Source organism: Triticum aestivum, chromosome 1A, assembly GCF_018294505.1.
Source record: "Triticum aestivum cultivar Chinese Spring chromosome 1A, IWGSC CS RefSeq v2.1, whole genome shotgun sequence".
In the NCBI taxonomy this organism is placed as follows: Eukaryota; Viridiplantae; Streptophyta; class Magnoliopsida; order Poales; family Poaceae; genus Triticum; species Triticum aestivum.
In genome coordinates, this window is record NC_057794.1 from 545,351,764 (window position 1) to 545,367,070 (window position 15,307).

A 15,307-nucleotide genomic window follows, 5' to 3' on the forward strand; every position below is an offset into this window, starting at 1 on the left:
TTCCCTTTGTCCAGCGGTATTGTACTTGCCCGAGATTCGATCGTCGGTATCCCGATACCTTGTTCAATCTCGTTACCGGCAAGTCTCTTTACTTGTTCCGTAACACATCATCCCGTGATCAACTCCTTGGTCACATTGTGCACATTATGATGATGTCCTACCAAGTGGGCCCAGAGATACCCCTGCATTTACACGGAGTGACAAATCCCAGTCTCGATTCGTGCCAACCCAACACACACTTTCGGAGATACCTGTAGTGAACCTTTATAGCCACCCAGTTACGTTGTGATGTTTGGTACATCCAAAGCATTCCTACGGTATCCGGGAGTTGCACAATCTCATGGTCTAAGGAAATGATACTTGACATTAGAAAAGCTTTAGCATACGAACTACACGATCTTTGTGCTAGGCTTAGGATTGGGTCTTGTCCATCACATCATTCTCCTAATGTTGTGATCCCGTTATCAACGACATCCAATGTCCATGGTCAGGAAACCGTAACCATCTATTAATCAACGAGCTAGTCAACTAGAGGCTTACTAGGGACATGGTGTTGTCTATTTATCCACACATGTATCTGAGTTTCCTATCAATACAATTCTAGAATAGATAGTAAACGATTATCATGAACAATGAAATATAATAATAATAACTAATTTATTATTGCCTCTAGGGCATATTTCCAACAATCTTACTTAAGGCGTTACTCTGTTCTTATGAACTTAATACTCTAGATGCATGCTAGATAGCGGTCGATATGTGGAGTAATAGTAGTAGATGCAGGCAGGAGTCGGTCTACTTGTCACGGATGTGATGCCTATATACATTATCATGCCTAGCTATTCTCATAATTATTCATTCTTATATCAATTGCTCGACAGTAATTTGTTCACCCACCGTAATACTTATGCTATCTTGAGAGAAGCCACTAGTGAAACCTATGGCCCCCGAGTCTATTCTCCATCATACAAGTTTCCAATCTATCTTATTTTGCAATCTTTACTTTCAATCTATATCATAAAAATACCAAAAATATTTATCTTATCATTATCTCTATCAGATCTCACTCTTGCAAGTGGCCGTGAAGGGATTGACAACCCCTTTATCGCGTTGGTTGTGAGGTTCTTATTTGTTTTTGTAGGTACGAGGTGACTCGCGTGTGGTCTCCTACTGGATTGATACCTTGGTTCTCAAAAACTGAGGGAAATACTTACGCTGCTTTGCTGCATCACCCTTTCCTCTTCAAGGGAAAACCAACGCATGCTCAAGAGGTAGCATGTAGGTAGAATGTAAGAGAGAACCATCTTTCGAGAGGAGCAGTTTCTCTCTGTTGGCTCTACTTTGTAGTGTAGGTAGAATGAAAATTGCCTCTATTAAGCCTCAAGTTGTTGGGTTAGGATACCCATCTTTTTTCTCTAATTATGATTGTTTTTTCTAGTAGTGAGATGATTTTCTCTTGTATTTTAGTGTGGAGTGTACTTCAATTTATGACTTGAATCGCATGGCCAAGTTTCTGAGTTCTTTGTTATGTACAATGGATTCCGGTTGTGGTTGCATGTACAGAAGCAGTTGCAACACATCATAGGTGATTTGTGTTGAGGATATGTACTTGTTTAAAGCATCTTCTTCTTTTGATTAAGGAAACAATGATTTCATTCTATATTTCTTCGACCTATAATTTTAGGGTATTTTACATTTGTGTCCATAACTCGAACCCACTTGTCATTCAACACGTTCTGATCGGCTTGCGGCTGTTGTTGCTTCCTCTTCATACTCCTGGCAGTGGCTACCAGGCGCCGTCTGAACCGTTCTTTCTCAAAAGGGTCCTCGGGGACTACATAGTCCTCAGTTCTGTGGCTTTCATCCTCCTCAAATTAAGGTAAATAATTGATGTCGGCCCTGTCGAAGAGATCATTATGGTCCTCATCTTCAGGGACTCTTGTGGGGTTGTTTTGCTGTTCTAGGGAGGCTTGAATGTCCTCTCCCTGGTTCTCAGCTTCGTCGTCCCATGCACCGTTGTCAGTGGCGACGGTGTCATACCCGCTGGGCCCCTGTTGGTACCTTTCACGTGCCTACGCCGACGACGCGCGGGATTCTTAGGTGTGCCCACCATATATATGTCGTAAGTGGACGTTGTAGTCCATCTGCCAGTGTTAGCCAAAGGCGTAGTAGTTTTCGCAGTGGCGTCGATATCTTCATCCATGTCGATGGCCTTCACATAGTCTAACGCGTCGGTTAAATCATCGACTGTGGCGACTAGGTGGGTGATGGGTGGTGGGTGGGGTGTAAAATTCCCTGTCATCGACTTTAAGTCTGATCTCTTCATGGACCGAAGTTTGGTCATTCGAGATTGATGAACTCTAAATATGATTCAACATCTCATTAAGGCGGGACAGATCTTCGAGGTTCATGGTCTGGCTAGAGTCCGGGCATACTCGAAGCATGATACTAGCGCTGCTTGACGCGAGCTCAAAGTGTTGGTTGGCCCTGTTTGGCTCTAGGCCACCAGTTGGAGAGATCAGATTCGTACTTGATGCAGGGTCCATGTTTAGACTCAGATTGGGGTCGGGGCCTAACTCGATGTCGAGGCCCTCGCCTGGCGTGGCAGTGGTCGGTTCCTCTGATGGAGCTAGATTCACCGGGAGGTCAGATCCGAGGTTCAGATCAGAGATCAGCTCCGTGGTTGAGCCCACGACAGCCGAAAGGTTTTTGATCCGGTCTGGAGCCCAGCTAGAAAGGATGAGCTCACCACGAGAATCTGCAGTGTACTCCAAGCTCCCGAAAGTGACCACCTGGTCTGGGGCGAAGTTTTTGACGGGTGCTACATGGACCGTCGAGTTGGCGTGAAGAACCATGTTGCCGAACACGAAGAGTTGGCCAGGGACAAAGATGTCGTCATGGACAGTGTTGCATAGGGCTGGAAAAAAAGCTCGAAGCTCGCAAGCTAAATAAGTAGCTCATGACTCGGCTCGAATCGACTCGAACTCGAAGAATAACGAGTCAAGCCGAGCTTTAGTTTAAGATCATTTATAGACCAAGTTAAACGAGCCAATCTCACGAGTACTCGTGTAACTCGTTAGGCTCGATACAATAAATCGGCCATTCCTAATACAAAGAAAGATCAGCCACTCATCACCCTACGTCCAGTGGCGGAGCTATGGCCCCAAACCTGGGCGGGCCAGTACAAAGAGGGCCAACTATTTTTACCAGCTTGGCCTAATTTACCCATCAATCTCCATTAAACTTGCTACAGGATGGGCGGGCCATAGCCTATTTCTCTAAGACATAGCTCCGCCAGTGCCTACGTCCCAGGCGCACAACACAAGGCCCAGCCGCCTAGGAGACTCATGCATTATAAGGAAATTACAATCGTTTAGTGATATATATGTTTAATATATACATAATCATTTTTACCATATTTGATGGCTTTATGTTTATATCTTTAACGAGCTTAATGAGCCAGATCGCGAGTTATACGAGTCGAGCCAATCTTGGGGTTGAGCTCATTATAGTAACGAGTCGAGTCGAGCTAGCTCGTTAATGAAACGATATGTAGCGAGTCGAGCCGAGCTGGCTCGACTTGGCTCGAATTCCATCCCTAGTGTTGCAGTTCATCCGCAGATTAGCCATTGATCTTTTTTTCACACAACGGAACTCTCAATGAAAGCACCAATGTTGGTGGTAAAACCGGCATACCTCGGGGCAGGGGGTCTCGAGCTATGGATCTCAGATCAATGGGTAACAAGGGATGAAGGAGACAACTTTTACCCAGGTTCTGGCCCTCTCGAAGAGGTAATACCCTAAGTCCTGCTTTGATTGCATTTATTGTTGTGTATCGAGTACAAGCTTGATCTACCTCGAGATCGTAAGTTGTGTTCTAACCCTAAGGCTAGGTGGATGTGATTATGATCGGATACCCTCTACAGGCTAAATCTCTTGGCTTATATACATGCCAGGGGGGTACATAGGGTTACATGGTCGGTTGCAAATCTAAGGACGCACATGGCGGCGGCCGAAGATGTCCATTGAGTACACGTCAAGTCTTCGGCAGAAGCTGTCTTGATCACATTGAGGTGCGAGGCTTCCGGGGTCCTTCTTTATGAGAATGGTGGCCCATAAACTCGGCCCGAGGACTGTGGGCCAACTAGATTGGTACCCCCTAGTCCAGGACACCGTCACTAGGGATCAAGGCCTAACAAATTTAACAACAATTACATAAGAATTCTCATCCAAGTCCCATCTACCTCCATATGCATACAGAAGAATTACTCACACATGGATCTGAGCATCATGAGATTGTTGATGGAGAAGGGTTGGTGATAGCGACAACGACAAATCCCTCTCTCACAAGGCCAGAAACAGACTCCAGATCTGATTAAACATGTTCCCATGCAACATAAAGACAAGATTAAATATGTTCCCATGCAACTTACACAAGGGAAGTAATGGTATCAATCATCAACAAAGTCCTCAACTTTGTATGAGTGAAACTTTAGTTATTATAAAAATTAACTTACAGAGGAAACACCTATGAAGGAGTCCAATCAAATCTTTGTGCTAGCCTACCAAGGAGTTTGCTAGTTTTAATTACATTTACCGGCAATTATCATGTACAAATGCATCTGGTCGTTGAACTAGGTGTTTTATATCATTTATAAATTAAAGACAAGATTAAACATGCTCCCATGCAACTTACACAAGGGGAGTAATGACATTAGTCGTCAACAAATTCATCAACTTTGTATGAGTGAAACCTTAATTATTGTAAGAATTAACTTGTAGAGGAAACAACTATGAAGGAGTCCGACCAAAGCTTTGTTCTAGCCTACCAAGGAGAAGAGTTTGCTAGTTTTAATTATATTCACCAGCAATTATCATGTGCAAATGCATCTGGTCACTGAACTAGGTGTTTTTATATCATTTATAAATTAAAGAAAATATTAAACATGCTCCCATGCAACTTACACAAGGAAAGTAATGTCATCAATCATCGACAAGGTCCTCAACTTTGTATGAGTGAAACCTTAATCATTGTAAGAATTAACTTACCGACGAGACAACTACGAGGGAGTCTGATCAAAGCTTTGTGCTAGCCTGCCAAGGAGAAGAGTTTGCTAGTTTTAATTATATTTACCGACAATTATCAGGTGTAAATGCATCTGGTCATGGAACTAGTGTTTTTATATTATTATATAAATCAAATAAAATATTAAACATGTTCCCTATACAACTTACACAAGGCAAGTGATGGCATGAATTGTCAACAAAGTCCTGAAATTTGTATGAATGAGTGAAACCTAAATTATTGCAACAACTAACATGTATGTAGCACAACAACAAATGCAACGGATGAAAACGTAGATAAGAAATTAAAGTACCACCGCCCACTCTCACAAGAAAATGTGATATAAGCAAGCCAAAGAGCATCACTCACATGTCATGTGCCCTACATGAAAGGACTCACAATCATGTCTGACGATAACATTTTGCGGTATTCATGTCCATCTTAATATCAAGGAAACTATGATACAGTAGGATTTTGAGGCATAAGGAATGACACTTTGAGACATCGTTTTTGATCCAGTGAGATCCACCTACACGTTATAGATGTTCGAGAAACCTCCACATCCAAAAATGCCCCTACCACCTATCTTCATGAGCCGCAACTCAGAAGTCCAACCCTTTCGAAGACCAGTTCTTCGTGGCTGGCTCTCGGTTCTTGTAATTTTCAACAATTAATTACCACCGGAGTGGAAAATAAAGGGGATGAAAAAATTGCGTTCCTAAAAAGGAAAAATGCTCAACCATAGCATGAACACCTACCACAGCCATAGGATAGCGCACGGACGGCCCCCGTGGCATCCCCTCTCACTCGCTGCCTCCAGCCTCATCAATCCCCAATGGCGACGGGTGGCTGAGCAGGGGGGAAAGGCCGAGAGTGTACTCCCCTCCCCACCCATGGCTTCCCTCGCCTCCCCTCCCGTCCCCTCCCACGCGCCCACCACCGCCGCTCGCTTCCTCCCCGCCCCGGCCGGCCGCGGCAGGCGCCCGTCGCCGCCGGCCGCTTCACCTATCTTCTCCTCTGCTTCCACCCGATTCACTCTGTCCCCGCGCGCCCCCTGCGGCGCCGCCCGACCGCGCCAGCGCGACGCCGTGCGGGTAAGCATCCCGATCTCATATCTCTAGCTCAATGCGATGTAGGCTTGTCGGCGGTGTGTTTCTGTCTGTCAATTTAGCTCAAGCAAATCGAGCTGCTGTTTCGCCCACTTCGAAGAGATTACGGTGTTTGTTACAAGAACTGATTCACCGTTGGCAGCTGCGTACTGTATGATTCAAGCAAGTCGATTTTACTGCATTCAGGCTTGTAGGACAGGACGGCAATGCTGAAACCTGCAATTCTGAATGTCCTTATGCAATGCTTCTCTCTTCTCTTGCACTGTAATCCGAAATAGGAATTGTGTACTGTCCCTTTGGGAAAATTGGAGAAATGCTTCTCTTGCACTGTAATCCGAATAGGAATTGTGTACTGTCCCTTTGGGAAAATTGGAGATTGGGGAGCCTTTACCTCCTTGCAGACATCTTCCGTGGGAACTCTAGTAATGAATGGACTGACTGTTTGCTCATCTTCACATATGTGACTATGTGACTATGCGTCTTGTCAAGTTGTCGTGTTCTGATCGTGGCCGTGATTTGCTGGCAAGAACAGCTACAAAGGAGTCTGAGCTAAGCTTTTTGCCGGACTACCGTTTGGAAGAGTTTCCCATTTTAATACATGCTTATTGGCTAATGTGGTGTTCAAATGCATTTGTTAGTTGCACTCGTGTTCCTACAAATATCATTTTTTATGTCAATTCATAAATTGAAAGAAGATTAGAGATGCTTCTCGTGCAACTTACCTAAGGCAAATAATGCCATGAGTGGTCACAGAAGTCCTGAACATTGTGTGGCTGAGTGAAATGTAAATTACCACAATTCAAGTGGTACATAGTACACCAACAAATGCATAGACTCAAAAGGTGGGTGGCAAATTAAATGTCGCACCTCACTCTCACAAGAGACGGTAATATAAGCCAGCTGAAGAGGATCGCATGTTGTATCCACTATATGAGAGGGCTCACAGTTATTTTTACCGACACTATTTTGTTGTTTCCCTTGTCCATGTTCATATGCAATTGAAGGAAACTAGGGCATGCTAGGATTTAGAAGCATCAGGAATAACACCATCACAGTGATGTGCTTAGCCACGGTCTAGATGCTCCAGTAACCTTCACATCCATGTGCAGCCCGACGTTCCATAACAGGCTACAACCTAGAAGCTACAGTGTTTGTTACAAGAGGTCAACCATTGCTGAGAGCTATCTATAGTTTCAGAAGTTAATTTTACTGCATTTGAGATTGGAGGATAGGATGTAATGTGGAATGTCCTGATCAACCCACATGCTTCTGTGATCATGCAGTAGTAGTCTCGTCCAAACTTTGAGCGCACTGTAATCCAAATAGGCATTGAGTGCTGGCCAGTTGGGAAAATTAGAGATCGGGGGTTATCGCAATTCACAAAGCATGATGAATGTGATTACCTGTCTTTCCTTTCTTACAGACATTTTTCATGTGAACTAGTAATGATTCAACTCACTGTTTTCTAATATTCACCATCCAGCACATTTACTTAAGTAACTATGTGACTGTGCGTCTTTTCGCATGTCATGATCACACTCATTTGACCTGGTCCTGGTACAGGCATGCTCTCAAGCTGGTGCAGCTGGGCCAGCTCCACTGTCGAAGACACTATCAGACCTAAAGGATTCCTGCTGGAGATTTTTAAGGCCACACACAATTCGTGGAACTGCTTTGGGATCCACGTGAGCATTGAGCTTTAGATTTATAATGGCTGAACCAAGATTTAGTTTTCTAGTACTGAAACTGTTGTGTGGACGCAGAGCCTTGGTTGCTAGAGCATTATTAGAGAATCCCCAATTGATCGATTGGCGCTTGGTATTCAAAGCACTCTATGGGCTTGTAGCTTTGATCTGCGGCAACGGTTACATTGTTGGGATTAATCAGATCTATGACATTGGAATTGACAAGTATGTATATTGCCTCCCTTGAATTTTGTCTTCACTTACACTTACTACCTTCATTCATAAAGGTGCCGCTACAAAGTATTACCATTCAAAGTAACATATGATGAAAGCCCAGCCAATGTTTCTGCTATACCTGTCATTTCTAAGTTTATGCCACTGAACAGGGTGAACAAACCATATTTACCTATTGCTGCTGGTGATCTCTCTGTTCAGTCAGCATGGTTACTGGTCGTAGCATTCGCAGTGGTGGGCTTCTCAATTGTCGTTTCAAACTTTGGACCTTTCATCACCTCTCTTTACTGCCTTGGTCTATTTCTTGGCACTATATATTCTGTTCCTCCATTCAGACTGAAGAGATATCCAGTTGCTGCTTTTCTTATCATTGCAACGGTACTTTGCTCCTCTCTTCTTCATTACTATAGTAACAGTGACATTTTTTTAGCTCTTATATTTTGGAATGATAGCCCAATTATGAACTGGAAACTTTGCTTAATTTATCTCTTCTTAATTGCAGTCCTGCACTTGATCTACTGCATGTTTTACATAGGGTCGATCTAAAAACTTGACTAGCCAAATAACTAGAGATAAGCCTCTAAACCAAATATATAACAACTAAACATAAGATAATGATGCAAGCCTTGGATGTGGTTGCTGGCCAATCCATAACTGCAAGTGTGCAACCCTCTTTTGCGCCATTTCCATGGGCTCATAATGGGCTCCACATGGCAGATACATTCGTAGGTATTTTCGTACTCATTTAACTTGTATCTGACACTCTCTTTTTTGCAAAGATCTGACAGTTTCTATGTAGCATTTATAATATGACAAGATAGGCTGTAGGGACAAAAGGAAATTTAATTGGCTAATATGGCCGCAAACCTATTTTGTAGTTTAGAACATGATCAGTGTATAATTGAACTTTCTAGAAATATATTCCTTCGGAGAAATGAGAGTACGACTGAATCACCTCCACCTTAATTCTAGCTATACCAGTTTACAGAAATTGGCTTGTGACACCTTTCGGAGAATAATTTAAATATTTAGGCGTGCTTAGAACAGTTTATTTGCTCGAAAATTTATTTCACTTATCAAGTAAGGTCCTTAGTTTCCTCGTAACTCGCAAATCCTCCGTATAATGTTAGAAAACCTAATTTCTCTGAGTAATGCTGTCCTATCATGTTTCTTGTTTTATTGCAAGTCCATGCTATCATGTTTCTATTTTACTTTAGGGCATTTTTTTTTCTTTTTGACAAACCTATCTTTTGTTTATTTTTTACAGGTTCGCGGATTCCTTCTCAACTTTGGCGTGTACTATGCTACTAGAGCTGCATTAGGTCTTGCATTCCAGTGGAGGTAAATAGTTGCTGCAAGTTTATTCGAACTTTGTTAAGTTAGCATTGTATTTCTACAGTCAGTATACACCTATCTAGAAAGTGGTATGTTGCATCTCATTGCAGACATTTGGAGATATTTGTGATGTCTAATGCTATGTGATACCTTTCTATCTGCAGCTCGCCTGTTGCTTTTATTACATGCTTTGTGACAGTATTTGCTCTGGTCATTGCTATAACCAAAGATCTTCCGGATGTTGAAGGAGACCGCAAGTGAGTTTATAGTCTATACAAGGTTTTGTAGCAACCACTGTCTAGTTTTTCCAACAAAGATCATGTCAGTTTTAAATGAATAACTAATGGTTACCTTTGTGTAGACCACCGTCTAGTTATCTTTGTATTTTTATGGTGCACATCCATGTTTTTGTGTCACTATTCTTAGTTGCTAGAAAAAGCTATCGACTGTAGGCCCACAAAATGACAGCAATTGGTCGAACAAACTACTAATCGGAAAAGTAGAACAATACAAATTAAGATTGTGAGTTTTGGCCTCCAATGTTTATTTCTTATTTCCCTTAGCCTTGACAAGTGGCCTGAGCCAAAATGATATAGAGCTGGATTGAGGGATTTCAGCCCATATTTGGAAAACTTGTTTAAAGCATAGTCAGTTCGAAAGATCTCAAAACACAAAAGAAAGGGACAAAATTTGTAGGTTTTGCATACTGAGTGACCCTATGTTTCAAATGTAGACAGTTCTCTACTTTGTTTCCTTTGAGACAGAATATTAGCAGTCAGCATCCTTAGCCAGTTCTGTTGAACTATTTATTTGTTTAACGGACATCACTAATTGAATTACTGATCTTGTACTTATAATGTTCCCCCCTGTAGATTCCAAATATCAACTTTGGCGACAAAGCTTGGTGTCAGAAATATTGCCTTCCTTGGCTCTGGTTTATTGTTGGCAAATTATGTTGCTGCTATTGTAGTACCTTTTCTTATTCCTCAGGTTGGATTTCTACTGCTTTTGACCTTCCTTTGATATTATTCCCCTCCTTCCAGTTGAATTAGTGAAATTTCAAACTGCCGCAATGTTTCAGATGACGGAAACATGCATCTATGGTCAATTAGACCAGTAGAAGTTTACAGCATTGTTTACTATGATTATTTATTTATCCCAAGGATCCCTTTCTGATCAGTGGATGTTCTTGAAAAAGACAGTACTTCGATGCATACCTCTGTACTACTACTAAGCAGTGTTACCTTATGCAGTTGCACTGATGGTGTTCTTCAAAATTGCAGGCTTTCAGGAGCTTTGTAATGGTGCCTTTTCATGCTGCTCTTGCAGTTGCTTTAATTTTTCAGGTAAAGACATAGACCCTTGTACATGATCAGTCCTGGAGTTTCTAAGATCTGTACCTTCCCTGTTCAATCCTGTATAACCAGCTTACAATTAACTTATGACTGACTGTTCTTAGACCCAAAATTAAATGGTCCAACTTTATTAAAGGTAGACAAACAAAATATATTGATCACTGGGGACTCCAGCTTAGGAACCCAAACCTCGATGGAAAATGCACATTTAACTCATTTGTAGCTAATTCCTTTGGTTCTGGAGCAAATGCATTTATTTTGCTAACTGTCTTGTTATGTTGAATGATTTCAGACATGGGTTCTGGAGCAAGCAAAGTATAGTAAGGTGAGGCTTTTAACTTACACTCGTCACACCTCTTGTTCATCATACAACTTTTGAAATATGAAGAGTTTATAATTGAAATTGCCAGGAGAAGCGTTTTTTGTGAGCCTGCATATATTTTGGTTATTTTATTAGAATAAGTAGAAGAAACTACTTACTTATAATGTTTCTACTTTTTATTGTTCGACCAATCTTAATTTGGATCATTTTGACTTACTTATAATGTTTCCCCCATGCTATTATTATTATTATACAGTATTATACATGTAATCTCTCTGTTCTTGAGAGGAAACATGACATTGCATGTCCTGGGCATGGAATGTTAAAAACCAACAAAAGTGAAGTGCTCTGAAGTTGCAATATAGCATATGCAAATTTGTTGCGTTCCAAGTGCATTAGTTTTAGCTGTTTGTTTGTGTGGCAGGATGCTATTTCACAGTACTACCGGTTCATCTGGAACCTCTTCTACGCCGAATACATCTTCTTCCCGTTGTTATAGAGGTAACTTTTCCTGTCAACACTTGCACTGCTTTCTGAAGTCTGTTTCTGAAACTTGATATAATCAATCATTTGGTGTGCACTGTCAGATATGGCGTCTGACATGGGCTACACTATCGGAGCACGCACCGAAGCAGGGACTTGTTGGGGGCAGCAGAAGAGAAACCCTTTGTGGCCCATAAAGCGTGAGCAATTTTTGTATGTACATACTGTTTGACTGGTAGGGGAATAGAGCAGCGATGCGACGAGGATCTTGACGATGCTGTGGGAGTTCCCATTGGGTCCTAGCGTTGAGCAGATAATGTATTTACCCAGTAGAAAATGACCTGGTTGTTTCTGCCAAACAAAGAGGAAAATATATGAAAGGGAAAGGTATCGGGCCTTGTTTTGGAGGGTTTGGGCATATTTCTTCGCTGGCATGTTTCAGCAAATTGTGTACAAACTGCACTGAAACGGGAAGAAACTGCAAATCTATCTGACAATCCACTGAATCTGAACTACGAGTCCGTGTCTGCATCATAAATGCGTGCCACGGCCCACGGAATATCACAGAAGTTTGTGACACGACATGGTCGGGCGTGTAACATGTGTGTTCAGTTCTGAAGTACTAGCACGACTTTTGGGTTGCATGGACCGTCCAGGCACAGGCGGCCACTTGGTTCTACTATTTTTTTTTATCTATCTAAGTATATCCCAACACGATCGAACATGTGGTGAGCTAGCTTTTTTTTCTTGAGCTGTAAACCGAACTTCATTAAAGGATGTTAAGGTTTACAGGATTTGAAATAGGGTCAACGGGGGATTTCCAGCCACAGATGGCGCCCTTGATCTAGAGAAACAGAAATTTTAGCTAAACGCCTTCGATTCAGCGAGTTCTCTACTCCCTCAATCCTATAATGTAAGATGTTTTTTTTCCGAAGGGAGTAGCTGTCTGTGATGAGCTAGCTGTGCGTCGGCGGTAGCGGAAGGTGGAGCTGCGGCCCACGTAGGTAGGTTAGGCAGGCCGTGATCCTGATCCTGTGGCGAAGCAGGCACAGTGCCCCAGCCGCCAGCCGCCAGCGCCGTCTTCCTTCCTGCCCGAAAGAAACGCATCCATGCATGCATACCATAGCCGATCGTCGTGGCGGCTGATCGGCATGTGTTGCAGGCGCGCGCGCGGTGGTCGCTACGTACGTAGCCTGCCTGTCACTACCGTTTCATGGTCTTTCTGTCTACTCCCTCCGTTCCACAATATATGACTTTCATTTGTTAAAATATAGATGTATTTAGACATGTTTTAGTATATAGGTACATCCATTTTTGAATAAATGAAAGTTAATTATTTTGAAACGGAGAGAGTATCTACTATCTCGAATCTACGGCTGGCTATACCCATTTGCCGCCTTATGAACAGTAGTGCCACGTTGTACACGCGGCCGCGGCTACGGACGTGCACATGCGTCCATCACTCCTTCATTTCCTATCCAAAGACAAAATGGATGCAAATGCAATGCACCGCAAGATATGCTCGGCCATCTGTTGTTAAGGTCGGCATTCTTTTCGTTTTCGATCCATCGACTCGGCTTCTTCCTTCTTCCCATTCTTGGATTCTCATTAAAGCTAGCTCGCTCGCTAGCTAGCGTGTGACTAGAGAAACCAGACTGTGCCGATCGAGACGTACGTCCAAAGTCCAAATTAACAGTGCGTAGCTAAAGCTAGCTAGAGACCCAGAGACATTTGTACAGCAAGTAGCCTCGTCGATTATAACTAGGATCATCTCGGTTTGCATCCATGCATGTTATTCCTGCTGCACGCGCGCGCGTAGTACGTCGGTACGTGCTTATCTCTCCGGCCGGCAGTCGGCTAAAGTTTGTCCTGCCGTAATCAATTCCGCAAATAGTGAGACCGGCTTATAGTTGGAACAAGAAGAAAGCTACGCACGTACGTGTCGCCCGTGAAATGGCGACGCACAGCAGCGCGATGTAATGCATGCATGTGCACTGACCTTCAACTGTCAAGCCCTCCACAGTACAATTAAGAGTGATCAATACTCCTAGTATCTAGCTAGTACTAGCTGCTTGCCCTGGTCCTCGACCGGTCTACACGTATGTGTGTACGTACGCACACCTTAATTAACTGTGCTTGCTAGTGCAAACAGTTTGCACGGCGGAAAGAAAAAGACCCTGCAGTAAGCGTACGGGCGGGGTCCTAGCTAGCTTGAGGAAATTCTTGGAAATGATTCCATCGATGGATCGGCACGTACAGTTCTTCTTCGAATGAGATGGTAGGTGCTGACTTGGCTAGGCTGTCGGCGTGTCAGGTCAAGATCCGTAGGAGGAATATAATCCACGGAATGGAATGCAGCGGCACACCGTTCCGTTCCGTGCGTGTCCCCGAGGCTTGCAAGTTGCTCTACATGCATGTGCTATCAACGGACCGGATAATTAAGTTGGCTAGATCAAGGACCTGCGACAAGGACGTGCTTGCCGTACGCGCCGCACCTCCCTCCTAGCTAGACTCGTACTTCAACTTGTGGGGGCGGCTCAACAGTATCCCGGTAAATGCTTCTCTTTTTTTTTAGAAAACTTCCGTTTTATTCATTTTTAATCTTGTCAATACAACGTGCTTGCCGTACGCGCCGCACCTCCCTCCTAGCGACGACCACAAGCACTGAAGTTACCTAAACTTGATCCTACCTTCTTGTGAGAGACGGAGACAACAATTTCCTACGTGTGTGTGTTGTGGGGGGTGGGGGGGGGGGGGGGGGCAGGGGGGGGATTCGATACAAATTTAGAGATCACTATCATCTAATGGTTATTTTAGAAGAAGAAATGTGGTCACCCCTTGTTGTCTTTGTCACTGCTTCTTGCGCCCCGGTACGAAAAGACCAAGACCGACTTTGAGGGGAGATTGAGAGGGGGCGATGAAGTCGGTCCCAGTGGCCAGGAAAGATTATTAGGAGTACTGGTGAACGTCCGGACTCTCTTGTGCTTATGTTCACACATCTAGTGTGGTTGGATCTAGTGGTGACAAGCATTGGAGACGAGGAGGAAGGAGGATGACGAGGACAAGGGTTGGACATTTTTAGAGGAGGAGCAATCGAGGATATGCTAGCTGATGAGAGGTCAATGAGGTCGGGCGATGACGAGACTGCATAGGAGAGTAGAGCGAATGGCTACACATATTAGAGCGGGAAAATCCGGACCATATTCAAGCTTCATGAAATTGACTATTGTTGATTGTAGGTTTAAGTTGGCTGACTTCATGGAATTGCTCATAATTGCACGCAGATTTTTTCTAGAATCAATTTTTTTTCTATTGCGGGGTTTTCTAGATTCAGTCGCATGCCGTTTTGGATAGACTTTTGTGAACTAAAAGCTCAAAAATATGAAAAGCACCTTTTCCTTGTTCTCTCGAGTAAAAAATGCATTTTCCTTGATTTCGGGGGAAAAAAGATGGAGAGGCGAAATTAGCCTCTTTTTTTTTTTGAGCGGTGATAGGCGAAATTAGCCGCAAAGGGCGAACGCAAACCAATAGGAGGCGGCCATTGCGCGGCCCATATCCGGAGCAGCCGACGACCGAGACGATCGAGCCCCGACCAGGTCAGGATTCCGGTGCGCTGGAGTCAGCAACGCGGCGGCTCTCGTACCGGCCTTCCGGGCCCTCCGCGCGACGGTTGGCGAGGAGGCGCGTCACACGCGGGCCCCCACTTTTAAATGCCCAAT

The 15,307-nt window shown here is 43.6% G+C and overlaps 1 protein-coding gene across 1 annotated transcript; it reads left to right on the plus strand.

The window, feature by feature from the left end:
• Positions 1–5,854: 5,854 nt before the first annotated feature.
• Positions 5,855–12,000, plus strand: LOC123065273 (probable homogentisate phytyltransferase 2, chloroplastic). Its single transcript, XM_044488613.1, has 11 exons — positions 5,855–6,159; positions 7,738–7,859; positions 7,938–8,084; positions 8,246–8,471; positions 9,361–9,434; positions 9,593–9,685; positions 10,301–10,418; positions 10,712–10,774; positions 11,076–11,108; positions 11,530–11,606; positions 11,693–12,000. Exons 1-10 carry the CDS (start codon positions 5,959–5,961, stop codon positions 11,602–11,604), a joined length of 1,152 nt encoding a protein of 383 aa, XP_044344548.1. The 5' UTR covers positions 5,855–5,958; the 3' UTR covers positions 11,605–11,606; positions 11,693–12,000.
• Positions 12,001–15,307: the final 3,307 nt, after the last annotated feature.

Coding starts and splice junctions, on each gene's coding strand:
- LOC123065273 (XM_044488613.1), top strand. CDS start 5,959: ATGGCTTCCCTCGCCTCCCCTCCCGTCCCCTCCCACGCGCCCACCACC. Junction 9,435..9,592: donor GGTCTTGCATTCCAGTGGAG/GTAAATAGTTGC, acceptor TTCTATCTGCAG/CTCGCCTGTTGCTTTTATTA. Junction 9,686..10,300: donor GATGTTGAAGGAGACCGCAA/GTGAGTTTATAG, acceptor TCCCCCCTGTAG/ATTCCAAATATCAACTTTGG.